Source organism: Lepidochelys kempii, chromosome 14, assembly GCF_965140265.1.
Source record: "Lepidochelys kempii isolate rLepKem1 chromosome 14, rLepKem1.hap2, whole genome shotgun sequence".
In the NCBI taxonomy this organism is placed as follows: Eukaryota; Metazoa; Chordata; order Testudines; family Cheloniidae; genus Lepidochelys; species Lepidochelys kempii.
The window spans coordinates 14,114,421-14,134,816 of NC_133269.1; the positions used below are offsets into that span (position 1 = coordinate 14,114,421).

Sequence of the window (20,396 nt, forward strand, 5' to 3'; positions counted from 1 at the left end):
CGCACAAGGCTAACGATCCCAGCCTCATCTGGGTGCTGCAAAGAAAACAACCTCCCCCCACAGCCTGTGCCATTACACCCAAACAACCTTTACCAAAGGGGAAAAAGTCCAGCACCATATCTGTAAAGCGGTCAGTCCACATGGAGAAACAGACTAGTGCCCTCAGCAGCTCAGAGTTCATGGTGTAATTTCATCTTCTCTCCCTTCTTCTCCACCTAATTTGACTAAGGAATCTAACCTCTGATACTGTTTTGACTTATGTGATTCCTGTTGCTCTAGTAAACACAGAAGTTCAATTGCTTCTGGAGGCCTAGATTAAAATCTGCCAAAGACAGCAATTTCAGTGAGTTTGGTGCCATCACTCATCTCTAATGGATATTAGGCCATGTCAAAATGAGAACACCACTGAGAGAACAGGAATAGCAAGACTGTTATAGCATGGGTTTGGGATGCAATGCAGGAGCTGTGTGTGTCCCTTAGCTGGACAAGGAGGTGTGTTGGGTGTCAGTAGTGGGACACATCAGGATTGCTTCCTAGGTGAGTCAAAATGTTCACAAATCCTGCAAATGTCAGTAATTTAAGCATGGCTGATGATTTCTCCAGGAATTCATGCCTGATGCCTGTTGTTTGTTACTCGTTGTTCTCCTATTCAAAAACCGCACTTATCCAATCAGAGAGCAGAAACAATGCCATGTGACTGAAAAATCCTATACCCCAGATAGTAATTAGTCAAAGGCAGAATTAAAGCAGATAGTTCAGGAACAGCCCCTGGGACTGAAAGTTGAAACGATTCTGTGAACCGGAGTAATGAAAAGGTTAGTAGGAACCAGGAGCTGTTCAAGTTCATTCTGAAACTGAAAAGGGGGCTACGCTTGCAATGAACATTATTAGCAATGAGTAATTCGACCAGTTCCTAAAGTATGTGAAGCCCATAACTCCCAAGCAACTGGGTCACCACCACAGTCAGATCCAGAACCACTTGTACTGAACAGATTCCGGTGCTGGCAGAAGCTGGCCAGAGAAAGTCATTTGCGAGCTGTCAGTGAGCCGCTTGGGGCGTTCACTGAACAAGGAGGATGAGTCAGCCCAGCCTCTCTTCTTAGCAGCACGTCTTCCCGCTACAGGAATTCTGCCTCCCTGGGAAGCTCCTGCTCATCGTGAGTCTGCAGGGAAGTCTGCACCTGAAGAAGTGGGGTTTTTTGACCCACGAAAAGCCGATGCCCAAATAAATCAGTTAGTCTTTAAGGTGCCACAGGCCTCCTTGTTGTTTTTGTGGATACGGACTGAGCCAGGCAGCTACCCCCTGATGCTTGGCTGCAGGGAGGGTTACTCAATTTGCCCTCACGCCTGCTCCTCTTAGACTCCCTGTCTCCGATGGAAGGAAGTTCCCAGCCCTGCAGAATCTTCACTCTTGCTACTTTGTGACACTTCTGCTTCCGGAGAACTTTCCTTGCAGGCGCGAGGCTCAGCTGCCAGCCAAGACGTGGAGGGAGGCTATTTCCTGCTATTTGCATAATCCCGCCTTCTCGCGGCTCGGATTAAACTCCCGGGCCTCATGGGCCGCGTCATCTCCCCTCAGCTCCGCCCCCGCCTTACTCCGATTGGCCTGGCGTCGCCGCGCCGCCCTCCCGGGCCCGCCCCCTGCTATAAAGGACGGTGACAGGCTCTGGAACGCGCAGACAGAGAGTGGGGCGGGGATTGGCGCCCCTGGCTCGTTAGGTCCCGGGCAGCGGCAGCAGCGGTCTCCCTCCTGGCGCGCGGTCTCCTCGCGGGCGAGACACCTGCTGCGGAGAGCCGGCCCTGGAGCCATCTGCCCGGATCCTCGCGGGGCTGCCGCGGGCTCGAGCTCCCGGGATCGCTGCCTCTCGGAGCCGCCGATCTCTTTTTGCACCCTCCCCCCGGCAACATGAGTGACGGGGCGGGGAGCGAGCGGCAGCTGCTGCCCCGGCTCTGCCGCCTGGAGAAGGGGCCGAACGGCTACGGCTTCCACCTGCACGGGGAGAAGGGCAAGGTGGGCCAGTTCATCCGGCTGGTGGAGCCGGACTCCCCGGCCGAGACGTCGGGGCTGCGGGCCGGGGACCGGCTGGTGGAGGTGAACGGCGAGAACGTGGAGAAGGAGAGTCACCAGCAGGTCGTGAGCCGCATCCGAGCCGCCGTGGGCGCCGTGCGCCTGCTGGTGGTGGACCCGGAGACGGACGAGCAACTGCAGAAGCTGGGCGTGCAGTGCCAAGAGGAGATGATCCACGGGCTGCCCGCCGCGGGGCAGGAGAAGCCGGAGGAGAAGAGTAACGAGGAGCCGCAGGAGGAGGCGCCGAGGGAGCAGGCGGAGAGGCCAGACAGGGAGGAGGAGAGCCAGCCTGCGGAGCGGGTAAACCTAGGTCACTCCCGGGGTGGGGAGGGCGAGCCCTTGAGGGGCTAATGGCGAACTGGGGGCGGGGAGAGAGCAGCGAGTAAGCCGCAGGTACTGGGGAGAAGGGAGTGGGGGAGACCGCGGGGGCCAGGGCTTAGGCAGAAGGGGGAAGAACTCGGACAGGTTTGGGAGTAAGGGGGGCAGTTAAGGTGCGGGGGGGGGCAAGGTCTGGGTGAGTGTGACTGACTCTGGTGGTCCCCTCCAATACCCCATAGAGTTTCCATGCAGAGGATGGCTCAATGCCCTGGCACGGCCATTCTTAGGCGACCGGATACTGGGCTAGATGGACTGTTGGTCTGAGCCAGTAGGGGCCATTCTTACGATCGTCTCTCTCAGGCTCCCATGGTTCCCTGTAGGCTCTCTGCTGACTGTTCTTGTAGCCGGGGATAACTCCATCCTCACCTTCGATGATGAAATGTGAGGCTGTCCCTTCGCTTCGGCTGGGTGCAGGAGAGCCCTGGCAGGAGGGTCTGGCTGAGTACAGATTTCTGTTGGGGGGGGGGGAATTTGGGGGGGGCGCTCAGAGAGAAGAGGGGGAACTTTGGGTGGCCAGGTGGTGCCATCTGTACATACTCCAGGAATTTCCATGTTGGATTCTAGCATCTCTCTATCCCCATATCTGCCAGGCACAGTCTCTGCTGTCCTATGCTGGAAGGAGACCCAAGTACCATTTTGTACTGTAATGGGAAGAGCACTGGTACCTTAAAGGGGCAAATGTTTTCTATGTTTAAAAGTTCCCTAACCTGTCTTAATGGTAGTGAAAGACTTTTACAATTTCTGTCTAGTTTGATTTTAATGCAGGATCCATTCTAGACTGTTGCATTTCTCTCAGCTTTGATAAACTGGTCAATTTCTTCTTAGCTTATCCTTGCTAGTCAGTGTCACTTTCTGGTTCTCTTGTGCTCACAAAATGCAGCAATAGTTGGGTTGCAAATGCTGCAGGGAAATGTCTTTGGGGCGTGGGGGTGAGATACCAACATTCATATTGCCATGAAATTAAATTCTGTGTTGTTTGATGTTTTTGTTTTAAATCTCAAGCTTATATTTTAGCCCAAATTTTAACCCCCGTGCCCCTTTTAAAGAGATGCCATCAACTTGAAATCTAGCCTGTTAAATATACTAACTATCTTTGTGTAGTTTTTTTACCATCACGTTTTGCAATTTTTTGTTAAATGCATCTCCTGTTTGGAAAGTAGAGGTAGACGTATAAATAAAGGGCAAACAAGAGAGATAAGTGAGGGAGGCAGAGGAATCCAGGCCAGATACCTTCCTCTAGTTTCTTTAGGTTCAAATCCCTTCCTACATCCAAACGTTTTAGGAATACTCTCTCCTGTAGCCATATGAAAGAGTGACAGAAACAGAAGAAACCGATTATATGAGGGAAACAGTAATACTGACTATTCAAAGTTGTTGGTGGAAATACTCTGAAGCACCTATGAGCCCCAGTCATGGACCAGGACCCCATTGTGTACAAATGCACAAAGTAAACAAACTAGAAAAATGTAGGAACTTTCCCTACAATTAATACTCTTAAATGTGTTACTTGTTTTATCTGCTGTGGTTACTTTTCACAAAAGAGTGTCTCTTGTTTGTCTCATTTAAGCATCTCCTGCTCATTAGTAACCCCTAGGTCTCCATCTTGCCCTGTTGTTGTAGTTGAGAAGTAACATTATTTCAAATATCCCAAAAGAATCCACTTTCCTCCCAAGTGTTACAGTGAGGGTGGTATAGTTACTCTTAAAGGTATGGATGTGGGGTCGTGGTTGAACCACATGGGGGAGGGATATTGCCTTCTCAATGCTTATGGGACTAAAGTTCCACTCTTGCATGTATCAGTATAAGATTGAATGCTTCTCCCTCTCATTCATATTGTATAGCTCCTAGTTGGTGAGGAGGGAAGAGATGAGGGCTCTGTCAGGATGAGATGAGTCTCAGAGTAAGTGTCTAGGGCCCTTTAACTTTGGGGAACGTGTGTAGCTGAGGATCTAGTTCTTAAATCTCTGTGGACTTTGTGCCTGCCTGCTGCACTCATCAGAAAGAACCAGAGGCTGGTGGCTAGTTAGGAGGTAGTGTGGTGGAAAACTAATAGAACTGTGTTGTTCTTCTCTGCTGTGATGCACGTTTTTAAAGAAACAAAACCAAACACAACTCTTCCGCCAAAACCTCAACAATAGTCAGGCTGCTGGTGTGCTGTGACCACAGTTTTTCATACTGACTAGTATCTTCTCATTGTTTCTTTATGCTTCTCAGTCTAACTAAATGCTTAGACTGTAAACTCTTTGGGGCAGGGACTGTCTCTGTTTTTGCAGTGCTTAGAACAATGGGAGCCAGGATTCTAGGTGCTTCCGTCATAGAAACAATAAAAACTAAATAAAAGGGGAGGGGAATTTTGATCCATGCTGACTGCAAGTCTTGAAATATGGAAACTTATCAATTCAGAAATGTCTGTCTGTCTTTTACAATATCTTAGTAGAAATACAGATGGAAACACAGTAGAGAGAAGATGTGGAGGGGAAGAGACTCTGGAACTGAGAATAATTGCCTTTTACCTACTTGGAGTAGCTTTTAACGGATGGCCTAGCTTCATGACCTAATGAATATTTACGTAATGGAAAAGATGTACCTTGTTGCAAATGTAACACCAACAGACAGGCGGCATCCACCCAGGAACCTCTGGAGCGTAGTGCATGAGCCTCTAAAGCATGAGCTAAAAGCCAACTGGCTGTTAGCTAAGGCTGTAGAGCAGACTCATTTTGTCTGTCTCTCTTTCTCTAAGTGGTCTCGGTGCCACTAGATGGGACAGAACACCACACCCAGAAGGTGTGTGGGTTACACTAAGACTGTATGTTTTCACCAGTCTGTGGTGGACCTCTTCAACAGATCTCATTAAATCATAAAGCTGGGTTAACTTCCCTGGGGATGGAGAAATAAACATCTAAGAAATAAACCTTGGAAGAAGCAGTGTCCCTCCTTCTGATCAGGATAAATTTACCTTGTATAAAATCCTATAGTTGACACGGTAGGTGCATTGCTCACTGGCGTTCAAGGGTGTGAGGAGAGACATCTGGTCCATTGACACTTTCACAGGCCAAAGAAGAGAGTTGAGATGGCTTAATTATCACACAATTGAGGATATAAATAGGACAAAACGGCTCATCAAAGTGAAGGGTTGAACTATCGCTATATAACCATATTGCTCAGATGTGATCTCAAAGAAGCTCCACTCAACTTCTGAGAGTTGAAGGCTTTCAGCACCTGTAAAGGTCAGGCCCTAACGCTATTTTGAGAGCTCCAGCTCTAGAGCATTTAGAGGTTCAAAGTATGGCCTACAAGGGAGTCACCTGTCAGAGGTTTTGTTAATACTAGAAGGCAACCAGTGAGGGCCTAGAGAAAGATTCTGGGAGCTTTAGACTTGGACTCTGTGGAGGGATGTCCTCTCACACCAGCTGTTGTATCCGGTAATTAGGAGGAGCAGGGCATTCTTAGAGATGATCATTGGAGACCGTGATAGGAGGGAATGGATGGACTTTGGTGCCTTTGCTGAGCTTACATTCTTACTGTTAACTGCTGAGGAATGATAGTTCTGCTAATTGTTCCCCATATTGGACTTTAGCCTGGACCCAGAACACATGTTCCCCTTTGGCCATCTGCCCTACTGTGTCACATGCACTTTGCACAAACTGTTGGAAAATTTCAGGCCTTTTGGAGCAGACAGCTCTTGCTCAGACTTGTTGATAGCAAGGTTCTGTTCTTCTGGATATCCCACAAATGGGATTTTTACAGGGCTTCAAGTGGCTTTTGCCAGCCCCTCTGAGGGGAGCGAGAATCACTTCCCCTCAGACTGGGCTGGGGTAAAAGTTTTTGTTCATCTTACCTCATTCAAATGAGAGGAATCTTCTCTTGATGTCACTTAGGAGATGAAGAAAGAAGTAACTGATGTAGTTTGCCTTTCTTTTCTGTAGGGGGCAGAAATCTAGCATTCCCTACCACTGTTCTTTAATATGTTTTAACCATATCAATTGAGTGTCCTGACAAGATGTTTACATCGTGGCAGGGTGCCCAGGGCCTTAGGCAGCTCTGAGTCCTGTTTGCTTTGGGAAAGGGACAAATAATTGTGCTCCGTGTGATCTCCCTGCCCGTGGCTCAGCATACCGTGAAGGCCTGGGTATGGCTGAATTATTCATAGCTCTTTGAGGCCCGTGGATGAAAACCCTATGAAAGCGTCAAGACAACGCCAAGCCATGAGATAGTTACTTAACACCCAGCTGTGGTTCAGAAAGCTCAGCTCTCCACGGAAAAAGCTGCATTGAGAGAAGAGGGGGGGTCCATGAAATACTTGATCTATATGGCACAAGACAGATGGATGTTAGCAGGGCACAGGGAATTTATGTGGGGGAGGTGGAATCCCTGATCAGTGATCATATGCACAGCCAGTGTGATGAGAGCTATCAGGCACTAGCTCGGGGCATGGGGCTCCTAGGGTGGTCTCCTCCTCTGCCCAGTCACTAGCTGTGTCTTGTGGAACTGAGACTGCTCCTGTCACCAGGGTGGCTGACAAAGGAGGCTCAGGCATTGTGATGCAAGCCCAGAGCAGGGAGTTAACATTAGGGCAGTTTCTCTTCCTTCCCAAAAATGGGAAGTACACATGCTTGCAAAATGGGACAGACTCCACGGCCCATCCAGTGCAGCGGAAGGTCAGTGTTTCTGAACAGGTAGCAGGAACTTCTAACCCTACCTGAGCTGGGACTAATACCTGGCTGGCCTCTGGGACCCTACGCACGTGACAGCAAAGTGAAGATCTGTTTGTGGATATTCCCCTTCAGGGTGCCTAAGGAGCTCTTTCCTCAGAGAGCTGCATGAGAGGAAGTGAAGGGTCAACACTGACCTGGAGGCTGGCAGCAGTGTTTTTTTCAGTGCTGGTGGAAGGAAGCTCCCTGCAGTGAGGCTCAGAGGCTCTCTGCTAAAATCTCACCTGCAAGGTATTAGTCTTATTAGTCTTGCAACATTTTTTCAGTGCTGATTACTGACTGGCTACAGGTGTCTGGGGAGTCTCCACAGTGATCTCCTCCATTCAAAGGCCAGGGACCTCCTCTTCCCCTCTCCGCTTCAGTGGAAAAGATTAAACTGTGTCTAGGACCAGACTTTCAAGAGAGGCCAGCACACACCCCCCCCCCATTGAGAACAGTGAGAACTGCCCCCCCCCCCCCCATTGAGAACAGTGAGAACTGCTGGGTGCTGAGTACTGTTGAAATTCTCTGCCCTTCTGTCAGGTCCCAAATGCAAGCTGAGGTCTCTTGGAAATCTGTCCCCTGGCATCCAGATGATGTGATACAAGTGGCGTTGGGTAGGACACAGAAAGGGAGTTCTTCCTATAATTTCTGGGTAGCACTTGCCTCCCTCATTGTCTGAGATTCGAGAATTGCTTGTCTCCCTTTGGTTGTGGAGGGGAAGCAACTCAAGGCTCAGCTGCCGGATCAAGAAGAATCCCCTAACTGTCCAACTTCTCAGCTATTTAGAGTCTCTTGTCAGCTCGTGTTCTGAGCAGGAGAGGATGGGGAGTTCTCTGGGTCCTGTAGGGGTTAATGAGTCTCCAGGTGGTGCTCACCAGATTTGCATGTGTCAGAGTCCTATTTGCTTTATTGGGCTGGACTTGACTTTATTTGCTTAATGAGCTCAAGGCAGGTTCTGGCAGGAGGGCAAGCTGTCCTGCACTGACTGATTGGTATTTGGCTTGCTTTGTTCTAGGAAATGGGGGAAAACTTGCTGCATTCAGCTGGCATAGTCCGGGGGGGGGGGGGGCTCTGCCTCTGAGAGCCCCCTCCACAAACACATTTGTGCTTTTGTCTGGCTCCCTTCCTCTGCAATGCCGCAACTCACTGGAACGGAGTAAACGGTCCTCCCTGTGTTAACTTGGAGCCAAGACAGACCAGGGCTGTTCAGTGCAAGGTCTGGGGAGCCCCAAGGTAGCAATGGAACAAGGGGCGGGCTCTGTTACCTTGACTCTTGCTGCACATTTCTGATGGTTGTTCCTCCCCTCCAGCTGGAGCTGAAAGCACTTTGAAAAACCTTTGCGTATTGATGATTAAGCGTTGCATATTTATGAATCGACATTTCTATGGTGCTCCTCAGGGCTGGGTCAGGACCCTATTATGCTAGGTGCTCTACAAACACAGAACAAAAAGATGGTCCCTGCCTCAAGGAGCTTCTATTTATATTGTAAGACAAGCAACAACAGATGGTCTATGGAATCTGAATATAAAAGTCTCTCCAGGTGGTAGGGTGTAAACATCTGGGAGGGAGTGATCTGAAGGGGGCATATTCAGGAGTAAGGGGATTCAGTTTAGAAAAGGAACATTTAGGATGAATATAGGGTGGAAACATCATTAATGAGGAGAGCTAGTGGATTATTCCACAGAGAAATGGTAGAAGTCCACATTGCTTAGGACGCACCCAGTTGACTGGACAAAGGCCTAGGTGAGGGGCTAGATGATGTGGTGGATAGAGCTGGATGTATTTTGTTCAGCAAATAGTAGATGAACTCTTTTGACTGGCTGAAATTTTTTGGAATCTTCCAAATTTGGTTTGACCCGAACCAAACTTCTATTTCTTGGCACTGGCAGTGAACTGAAAAAAAAAATCAATGGTTCACCCAGCCCTCTTGATGGACCTCTTTGCTGACCACTGAAAGGCAGCCGCAGTCTGAATGATACACTGATGCTAAAGAAAAGTTTAGGGCAGAAAGTGAAGAACATAAGATCAGAATTATAGGGGAAGAGACTCAAATTGGAGTTGGCCCCAGTGACTTGGGCGTACATTTTTAGTCCTGAAAGAAGTGCTACGAGCCTTCTAAAGACAAGTGATCAGGACCTTGCTCCTAGATCTGATCTTATAAACTGATGACTATTGAACCTGAGGCAGAGTTCAGACCTCGCAGCCTATGGGAACTCAAAAGGGAGTCCAGGCTGGTTAAGAGAACAAGCATAGTGTTTTCAAAAAGGCTCCTCCATCACTTGGAGGCAAGTCCTATTTTCAAAAGTGACTTAGGAGCCTCATTCTCACTGAAAGTCAATGGAATAAGTCACTGAGGTGCTTTAGAAAATTTTATCTCAAACCTCTGCTCTGAATTGTCCAAACTGGGACACTCTCTAAGCAAGATGATATGCAAGACTCCCTGAAGAGCGGAGCATGTTCTTTGCTTGTCCCCATGCCTTATGTTGGGGAGGGGAGAAACCCCACTTGTCACACTGGTGTGATCATAGCCCACAAGGGTTAGCTTATTCCAGGATGTAACTTGGCACATAGGTGCAACATTGCTTATAAACTTAGGTTCTCACACTTTGTTCATGCAACAGGGCCAGAAATGTCACCAGTCCCCTTTTGGAACCTTTAAAAACTATGTGAACTGGCTCTTTAAATGAGCACAGACAGCCTTGAACTTGACCCTCCATTTCCGGCTGCTGTAACAACTTGATAAAAGTCTCCCCCATCAAGGTTTTCAAGGGGAGTGGGATGATTCATAATCAATATGATAAACACAATAAAAATACCAAAGTGGACTATAAACTGTAGAACTAGAAACTCTCAAGTCCTGTTCCTGGTGCTTGAGGCCTGATCTCCCCTCCCCCCCCCCCCCAGCCAAGGAAAGCTGCAGGCCGTCAGCACCTTTGAAACTCAAGCACTAGACAGATTTCAGAGTGGTAGCCGTGTTAGTCTGTATCAGCAAAAATTTGTTAGTCTCTAAGGTGCCACAGGTGGTACTCCTTCTTCAAGCACTAGAGAAGACAGGCTGCGGAAGCTCTTAAACGGTCCCAGCGTCCCTGGCCTTGCAGAGCTGAGACTTCAGCCAGTTACTAAGCAGGATCAGCACTTCTGCTTTTGTCACCGAGGTTCTCAAGGGAACAGAAGATTATTTGCATAATGATAATGTTGTAAGGGGAGCTGACTCGGCAAAGCTGAACAATAAAACTGTCATGGGGTGAGGGGGGGGAGGGGTTCTCTTTGTGGAATGACTAGACTGAGCCCAAACTGGGCCATACTGTTTATGCATGGGGTCAAGAGAGAATGTATCCGCTCTGGTCCGGCCTCTGCTGCACCCTTAGGAGCAACTACTTGCATAACGACTTGAGGCGCAACTGTAAGTAGGAGGCTGTGCTCGACTTTCTGCTCATAACGTTTGCGCTTCCTGCCGAGTGCTGAAGCAACATGTGGGTGTCTGAAAACCACATGTTGCTTTCTGAGCTAGGCGGCAGCTGCTAAGGCTGCATCCTGACCTGTTGCAGACTGTAGCCGCCCCATCTTGTCAGCGGTCAGAGTGCAGATTTTAACAGTAGCAAAGCTTTCAGTAGCACCGCCAACTCAAGCAGCCATCCAGATTCCTGGGACCTTCATCTCTCGAGCTGGTGTTAAACTTCGGCTCTCTTTGTACCATGCGTGATTCCCCTAGGTAATGGAATAATGAGTTTCTCATGAGGGTGTAATGCGAGGGATGGCTAGTTGAATCGCTGCTGACTTCCCAGCTGGGTTTTGAAACGCAGAAGCAGGGGGAAACCATGAAGCCAAAATCTCTACCTAGAATGCTAAGAAACTCTCTCCTGAGTCACAGAGCAGATGTGGAGGAGCATAAAATGCATCTCAAGTTAGTCTGACTGTTGGTATCTGCACAGTACAACTGTGCATCGCAAAGAGGCCATTTGCATCTCTGTGTTGTACAGAGCCAGGCTCCAAGTGGGTAATTCAAGCAGCCATCTGCACTCCACTGTTAATAAGGGCCTATCCGAAATGGAGGCCGAACCCTCATGAATTACACCCGGGTTACAAAACTGCTGTCAAGCAAAGACCCAAGAACTGTGATGGGCCAGCTCTCCAGCAGACCTTCAGCTAGCACAGTTTCAGTGCAGGAAAGGGCTCTTCAAAATGATAGCAGAAAGCATGCTGAATACTGTAGCTTGGGTTTAGAACGTGAGTTTGATACTTACCATGTGGCTGCAAATTCTCTGGTCTTAAGTGTTGGGAAATGGTTTAAATGTGATCACAAGCCCTAGTGGGCAGAGGCATCCAGTGTCTGTCAGAGAGAGGTACTTGCGTGCTGGAATTAAGTGGCCTCCTCCCAGGGGGCCTCAGGGCAGCTCTGCAAGTGGCCCTTTGCCTCAGTTTCCCCTCTTGGTTCCTCAATAAATTCCAAACGAGGCTTTTATAAATACCAACAACAGCAGCCCTCCTGTAGGGTCTAGTTGATTACCTGCATGTTTAAATTAAAATCCAAAAATCTTCCCTCCATCTTTAAGCTGGGCACAGCCTCGAACTCCCTTGGTGTCTCAGGACCTTCCTGCTTTAGCAGGTTACTCCTAGCTGGGGCAACTCTATTGGTCTCTGGGTCCTCCCTGCAGGAGCCTTTCCTCAGTCTTTGCTGCAGCTTCCTGAGCTTCCCCCTGGCCCCCTTCACAGTCTCCTGCCCCACTTGATAGGGAAATCACCTGATGCACACCCAGGTGTCTCTCCTTGGGCCCCAGGCATCCAGCTTTCCAAGGGTAAGCTAACCTGTTACAGTGGGAACCTAAAGTGAGTGTATTGTGTGTCACAGATCCAGGTCACACAGTTTAGACAGGCACCTGGATTCCGTGATGCTGGGTTCACAGGAATGCCCTGTTCTGCAGGGAGAAAGGAGGAGGGGAACTTAGATGTCCTTGCATGCAGATGTCTCTTGCTGATAGGAAGGAAGAGTCTGTGTGGGTTTCTGAGGGGGTGGGGGAAGGTTCAGCAGCTCTTCCTTTGCATCATCGTATCAATGGGAATTTCAGTCTTGGCAATGGAAAAGTCGTTCCAAGGGCTGAGTCTCTTCTTGCCTGTGCCCTAGAACTCATGAGGGTGTGGGCATGGGCCCAGAGGATGAGTGCTGGAGTCATGCTGGGGTGCTTGCTGCCCCTTCTTTTTTGCTGGGATTTATTGCTTAACCAGTGTCAAACCCCGAACCTCAGCCGTGGAGGAGAGATCTGAGATGGGAGGGAAGAACCCAACTCTGGTTCAAAAGCAAACCGTATTTCTGAGGGAACTTGTTCTCCTTGTTTGTTCTGTGTCATGGTATGTTCTGCTCAGAGCATGGCATTGTAGTGAGATTCGTGTGCAGTGCAAGAAGCCAGAGCATCTTGCACCTTAAGGGATCTTGAAGGGGCACCGTGGGCATAGAGGGTTTCTGTCAAAGGTGTTTTCCTGCAGTGTTGTGGTAGCTCTGTCAGTCCCAGGATATTAGAGGGACCAAGTAGGAGAAGTAACGTCTTTTACTGGACCAACTTCTACTGGTGAGACAGACAAGCTTTGGAGCTACACCAAGGAAGAGCGCTCTCGCCAGCAGAAGTTGGTTCAATAAGACATTGCCTCATCCTCTTTCTCTCTCTGTCAAGGCATTTCCTGATACAGTATGTGGGCGAAGAGATGGGTGTGGTCAATCCAGGAGACTTTGGCTCTAGTATGCATTTTGGTACGGTAGGCTCCAGGCACACAATTGAGTGAGCATTAGTGCAACACAAAGGTTGAGAAAATCGGCCTTGTTAGACTCTAAGCTCGTGTGGGGGCAGGGACTGTCCCTTACGGTGCCTAGCACAACGGGGGCCAGGGGGGAAATCTCAATGAGGCCTCTAGGCTGCACTGCCGTGTAGATGGTAGCTATAGCACTCAAGTGAGGAAATTTCCCAAATCAGGATGAACGGTCACACTGAACTCTGCCCCTTCTAGCATGTTGCCATTGTTTGTCAAATGCAACACAATACAAAGGTGCATGTTTCATAGAATCTGACAATGGTCACCTTGCACCTCCTGTACTTCGAGATTGCTCTATCACAGGAACAACTGTAATACGCTCCCTGCCATACAACAAGGCATCTGGTTTAGCTGGTTGACTGGTATGAAGAAAAGGGACTTGTATGCTAAGGCTTGCTTTGCTTTTGGTGGTTAAAGGGAATTTAGGGTTGGGGGGAGCTGAGACTGTTTGTGATCTTAAAAACAACAACCCTAATTGTCACCAAGGTGGATCAAAGACCCTGTTTGAAGGTGACCTTTAGACAGTGAATAGTTCCTTGTGTAAAATGGGCAACAGCTTCTTTATCAAGCATTTTAATGGCAAGTCAACATGTACCAGGAATTAAGGGGAAAGGAAATTAGTCTTTGATTGTAATAGCTAAAAAAATGTAACCTAGAACTGTCCTCAAAGGAGGATTATTTTAGGAACCTAGGCATTGCCATACTGGGTCAGACCACTGGTCCAGCATCCCATCTTTGACAGCAGCCTGTGCCAAGTGCTTCAGAGGATGTCTAGTCTAGTTTTAGATCCTTATATGGCCCCCATTCCAGTAGCTTCTGAGTTCCTGCAGTGCAGTGAGGTAAGGAAGTATTATCTTCCCTTTACAAATGGGGAACAGAGGCACAGAGAGCCTAAGAGGCAGATTTTTAAAGGTGTTTGGGCACCTAGCTCATAACTATGGGAGTTGGGAGACTCTGATCCTAAGCGAGTTGCCCAAGGTTACACAGGAAGTCTGGGGTGGAGCAGGGACCTAACCCTGGGTCTCCCAAGTCCCAAGCTAGTGTTTGAACTGGCCCATCCTTCCTCTCTAAGAAAGGTGCTAAAAAATTCATAATGGGTGATGGTGGAATGAGCTGCCCATAGTGGGGAGTCTCTCCCCAGCCCTGTCATTGAGTGGGTGGCTTGTGCATTGCAGCATGAGGGTTTATAGTGTTAATTTAAAAAAAAAATCATGTCAACTGAATATCTTCTTTATCCATATAACAAATCGAACCCCCCTTTCAATCATACTAACTCATGGCAGTAAGCTCCACAGGTTAACAAGCTGTGTGGGTGGGGTCACTCCATGAAGGCACTAGGGCTAAGATGAGAGCATGACTACAGTGTGGATGGTGGTTAGCAGGAACCAGGAAATAGAAGCCCCAGATAACTTTTTGCTGGGAATGTTGAAGCATGGGACTATAGGCAGAGAAAAAGTTCTGTAAGAGAAGATACCCCATCATTTGTAGCTTTCCATATTACTCTCTCTCGTTCCGCCTCATTCCAGGCCATTGTCCTGCAATCTGGAGAATAAAAGCTTGTTTGTGACTGCTGGCACTGGTCAGGTGAGGTGTTACAGATACCATAGTGAGGGACACCTTCATATCTAGGTGTTGCTATTTATTACTTGTATTGCAACAGAGTTCATGAGCCACAGTCATGGTGCAGGGCCCCACTGTGCAAAGAACTAAACAAACGCAGGACAAAAAGTACAGAAACACCGTTCCACGCCTGTTGCAAATGGCAATCGACATCTCCTTCAACACGAGGCCTGTCTAGCTTTGTACTCTGAGTACAAATAATCTCACCCTGTCCATGCTGAAGTAGCTTTGGAGTTTAAGTCCCATTGACTTTCAGTGGGACCTTGGAGCTTATGAAGATCTTACCCTAAGTCTAGAAGAGTTTTTAAGTTGATATCTGATCCACGGTGCTCCCCCACACTTAAACCAAGAGAGCTGGACAGTTTAAAACCTTTGGCTAAAAGAGTGCTGAGTGGTTTTGGAGCCTCAGTCCAGGGCTGAGAAACGGGTAATGTACACTCTGTCCGATGATAGCCCTGCCATGGGGTATCTTGGATTTGCGGGTCCCCTCCCTACCTAGGATCTCTGGATCTTGCCTTAACCTATCCCTCCATGCCTACCTCTGGGGATCCCCGGCTGAGTGCCCCCACAGGAAGTGGGGGAGTCCCATGGAAATGGGGGCAGGATATACATTTTGTCTTCAGAGGCTGCAGCGGAGATGCTGCGTTCTCATGAGAGTAGATTTGCACTGAGTATGGCAGATAGAGAGGCGCTAAAAAAAATCAGAGCAGTCGAAATGGTTTCTTGGCCACGGAGCTGCGGGAGAACAACGGGGCGTGGGCTCAGCATTCAGAGGAGACGGCTGGGTTTAGTATCCTTCCTGGGGGGTGTTGTCTTTAGAAAGGCCCCAGGGCCTTCCATTCTGAAGCTGAAAGGGAGGCCCGTTAGAAATGCAGCCCCTGCTGTGGCGGGGAAATGACCGGTGTGAATTTGGCACTGGGGGATACGTTCCGTAGCCCGGGGCTGGGGGGAGGAGATGGAATGAATTTCTCAGCGGATCATAAAGATCTTCTCCCCCACCCCCAGAAAAACTCTTGTCTTTAAATTCATTCCCTTCAAAGGCCCTGTTTAGCCCCCGACCCCCTGCTGGACAGGCTTGTGGTGAGGCCTGAGTTAAAGAAGGATCCTGCCTTTCAGAGGATGAAATGTAATGAATATATTAATGACTTACTGTATTTATAAACCGCCCACGGGACTCGGCCGCACCAGCCAGGCCTGTGCAAAGTCCTCTTCCCTACACCTCCCAGCTCTTGGCTGAGTCCTGGCTCCGGAGGAATAACCTGGCCTCCCTGCTTTGTTCGGTGTTATCGGTGGGAAGTAACTTGCTGCCCCTGCCAGCAAAGCGGAGGGGTGGGGGTGGTGCGTGTGCCCACAGAGTGGAGCCGTCTCTCTCCAGCTGGCAACAGGCTGGGGCAGGAGATCTGGTCTTGCTCAAGACTCTGCTGTGATTTGTCCTTGGTAAGAGGCAAACTGAGCGCTGCTCATGGCACTTTTTCCACCCCCCTGTTCGACTGGGGGCCCCCGTTCTATACACTACCATGAAGAAACCACAGCACGGTGCCCTGCTGTCCTGAGCTCTGTGCCAGCTGGGGCAGCAGAGGCAGGGAGAGAGGCTTCTTTCCAGCAATCTTGCGTGTGTGCCAGGCTGGCTGCATTGGCAGCAAGAGGTCCCTTGGGTTAGACTCCTCCTGAGGATTATTTGGTTTTGGAACTTCAGGATACCAGCCTCTGAGCAAGAGGCTGCATTTTGGAAGCAGGGGCACAAGTCTCCCAACAGCAGAAGCCCATGAATCCATATTTAAACAAACAAGAGCAGCTGAGCTAAAAGGAGGGAAAGGGCAGAGTCCAGAATGCAGCCCTGCAGCTTGCAATAATAATTTTTTTATGCAAATCTTAATTGCTGGTGTTGGTGGCTGGGTATCGCAGTGAGGGAACGCTGGAAGTATGATGGGTAGGTAGGTCAGGGATTTACCATCATGCCCAGATCCAGAGGGGGGGCAGCTGCGTGTGCTGGGAAATGGGGCTGCAGCCCCAAGCCAGCATGGGTGCCAGCCCAGAGTGTTTGATCCTATCAGCCGCTACTGATGGGAGAGGGGGGTGTTGGGCCAAGTACTGCTGTCATTTGACTCTGTGCTTTTGCAGACGCTAAGCCTCCTAGCGTCTAAGCTAGAGCCTGGGGTGTAGGGCAGGGTTTGCTTTACGCTGTCTAGATCACTGTCCAAATCAGATGGTCGCTGTTACGGTTCCAGGGCTAGCTGCACCTCTGACCCTTCTCTGGTCTTTGAGGGCACCCCCCGCAGATGCCAGGCCCTGTGCTTTTACTGGGGTGGGACCGTACGATTCTCCCACTCTTAGGCTACGTCTGTGCTGTGAGCTGGCGGTCTGATTCCCAGGTTCTACAGGCGTACTCGCACCAGCTCTCCTGGGCTACCGGCCCCAGGCATCGACCCTGCTTCCCAGCACCTGGAAATCTTCCAGTCAGGAGCTTGTGACTGGCAATAAATACAGTGACCCACCCAGCCTTCTGAAAGCAAAAGTATTGTTCATTTAACCCCAGGAGCAAAGAGTAATCTTACTGGGAAAGGATTTCAAATCAACAGGATGGCTAAATGCAGGGCTATCTTACTTAGAGTCTTAGGCAGGTCTTAGCCCTGACCTCTGACCTCTGGAGTCTGGGTTCACCTTAGCTCTCTGTCCCCCTGACCTGGAGGGACTCTTCCAATCCAGCCAAAGTTCTTTGCTTTTGGTTTCATGGGCTTGTGGTCCAAACCTAGTCTGAGCTCCACTGGGTATGAAATCAGAGCATCAGAGTGAGCGGCGAGGCGCTTCCTGAGGTACCCAGGACAGAGGCACCTCGCTACCACTTGCCCTCAGTGCAAGGAAGCCATGTGTCTATCAGTCGTAGGCCAGCACCCTACTTCGCTGGCCACAGACAACACAAGCTCTCACAGCAGGACTAAGTACTATCTAGAGCAGTGGTTCTCCAACTTATTTGATCAGGTCCCCCTCCTCCATGCCTGTAGTCATTTACACCCCAATGCGCACACACCCCTACCCCCCACAGCAGCAGCACAAAAGTAAGGGTGGCAGTGTGAAAAGTGATATTTGTCTGTATCAGACTTAGTGCCCCATTACCACCCTTACTTCTGTCTGCTGCTGCCACCCTGGGGCTGACAGCTGGAGCCCCACTACCTCCAGAAGAAGAGCCCAAGCCCAGGCTGCCTCGTGGTGCGTGGTTGAGGGGGTGGGGGAAGGAGAGCCCAAGCCTGCATGGTGGGGCTCCAGCTGTCAGCCCCAGGGCAACAGGCCTCTGGCTGTCCACGTTATCCCTGCCTTTTGCACAAGCCCCAGCCACCCAGAGCTGACAGAGCTATTTATTTATTTAAAGGGCAAGCACACAGCTCGTGCCTCACTTGGGCTGTGAGAACTGCTGATCTAGACCATCCGTGACAGGTGTTTATCTAACCTGCTCTTAAACCTCCAATGATGGAGATTCCACCACCTCCCTGTAAAATAAAATCATAACACCCATTCTAGAACCTAGACTTATTTAAATAGATACCTTCACATTTTATAGAGCAAGGCTCACTCCAGAGTCCTTCCAGTGTTTTTTTCAGCCAGACAGGCTGTGATCCCTTTTTCCTGAGGCCAGCCACACTGCCAACTTGTCTCCTCAGTGCAGGATGTGGTGTCTCTCCCTGCAACCCCAGATGTATCAAAACAGTCCTTTGAGCTTTATTCATAAGCTGGACACCCTCCTGCTCTGTGTTCCTTTCTGTAGATTCTGCCATCTCTTGTTGATTTTTGTAATCTTGATTAGCTGGTGGTGACAACGTGTGTTAATAGACTTCCATTGTGAGAGAGACAATGGCCAGAATGAGAGATAAGCATCTACTACCTCCTGCCTACCAGAACCTGTCCCAGGCCCGTCCCCTCCTGGTGACCTGCCTTCAGTTCAATGCTTTAGTTTCCAGTATAGACACATTGCTTCATAAATACTATCCATACGTACATTTAGCAATGATTGTGATGATCGGTGAGCTCTTGGCATAGACCTCACATGCCACCCTTTGTGAATTATTGTACGTGTACTTGACTCAGCGGATCTGTGAAAAGCTCTGTGCCTCTGCCAGTTAGCACAAGAAGTTCCTGAATCACAGAGGCTCTTTCTGAGAAGTGTATATCTTGTTCCACCTCCCCGCACCACGCTTCCTGGGTGCATCTTGTGATAGCGCTGCTGTTGAATTAACTCAATATATGCAGGAAGCAGACAATGACCAGGATAATATTATTCACAGGTTATTACGAGTAGCTCCAAATCTGTTGCTGTGTGGCATTTTGGGGCAAGTGTCAACAGGCATGTTGAGAGTCAGTTCCTCACTAAGACTCTGCTTCAGAAGCAGTTTTGATCTCCACATAAAAGCAGTGGAGGAAGGCTGTGGGGTGGGGGACACTCTAAATCTCTGGGGAGCTGGATATTCTTTGTCTCCTGAGATGTTCTGTTTTACCACCTGTGTTGACTACGCCATACTTTGGCCTCTTCTCAAATTTTGCAGTCACTGAGAGTTTCCTTAGTAATTAGAGTAGGGACTTGGCGGTGTTGGGACACCAGCATTCAACTGAAGCCTCGCTGAGTTGCTCTAGGCCAGTGGTTCCCAAACTTTAACAACCTGTGAACCCCTTTCACTAAAATGTCAAGTCTGGTGAACCCCCTCCTAAAAATGAATATTTCCAGGGATTTTCTCCTTTACCTGAGTATAAATGATAAAAGCAGTGATCTTGAAAATGTAAAATTTGTTTTTGTGACATGCTTATTGCACACTATTATTATTATTTATCACTACAGTATTTTTATTACATTACAAAAACGGCAACACTCTTCCAAGATCTTTCGTAGCTTGTATCACTTGGAATAAGCCTGTTATAAGACAAGGCTCCTCTGTTTCATCAAGGAGTATCAGATGTGAAACAGCAGGAAGGTATTTAAGAAGCCAACTCAGAGTTCCTCCCACACAAGCATTCAGGTCTTGAGCAGTCCAGGCAAACAATGCACGTTACAACAAATCTTAAACTTGTTCTTCATAATCATTTTACAAACAATACTAGCTGCCTATTTAACTTTTAAAACAGCAAAAAATATCTACCTCCCTTTCCATTTCTTATAAGGCGTCTTGAAGTTTAAATCTCCTTAGTGTGATAGATATGGTTGCTTTGATCTGTTTAGCTCTTGGAAGTCCAGGGGCTCTGGGCTGCTGGCCCCGTGCTGCCCGGGGTCCCTAGAGACAGTTCTGTCTGCCATTAGGGAACTTTTCCCCGACAGCCCCCTGTAACTTTTCGCAAACCACTGCTCTAGGCAAGCCACAAGCTGTCTGCCTTGCTTACCATCTGTAATGGGGTATCTACCTTACCCAGGTGTTAAGTGCCACTAATGTGCCCTGAGATCCTCCAGGGAAAGCTGTTCCGTCACTGATGGTTCTGTTCTTGCTGAACTGCTGGTGGATAGTTTCAAGACAGGTAATTGGTCGGTCTGGTTGGAGGGCCAATGAAGCTTGATATTCACTTCATCCTCCTTCACTGCCTCCCTACCCGTGCCCTTCTCAGAACTTTACTGTAAATATAAGGGTGGTTTCAATAAACACAGACTTGGCTGTGTTCCGCATACCCTCCAAGCTGGGCCACTAAATTCTGTTGTACCCAGCAGTGTGGCTATTGGCATGTAATAGAAAGGGAGTGGAGGATATTGGAAGGGGAGGGGAGGTTGAGCTCGGAGTGACTCTGGAAATTGATGTTTCTCCTTTAGCAGAGGTCTGACTGCACATGAGGAATCTAATTCCAGGGATGGGCTTGCTTCAGC

The 20,396-nt window shown here is 49.0% G+C and overlaps 1 protein-coding gene across 1 annotated transcript in view; it reads left to right on the forward strand.

Moving 5' to 3' along the window:
* Window positions 1–1,678: 1,678 nt before the first annotated feature.
* Window positions 1,679–20,396, forward strand: part of NHERF1 (NHERF family PDZ scaffold protein 1) — a 32,917-nt gene continuing 14,199 nt past the window's right edge. Inside the window, exon 1 of the mRNA XM_073312052.1 lies at window positions 1,679–2,368. Coding sequence (XP_073168153.1) covers window positions 1,907–2,368 — 462 coding nt within the window. The 5' untranslated portion in view covers window positions 1,679–1,906. The remainder of the gene's footprint in view (window positions 2,369–20,396) is intronic.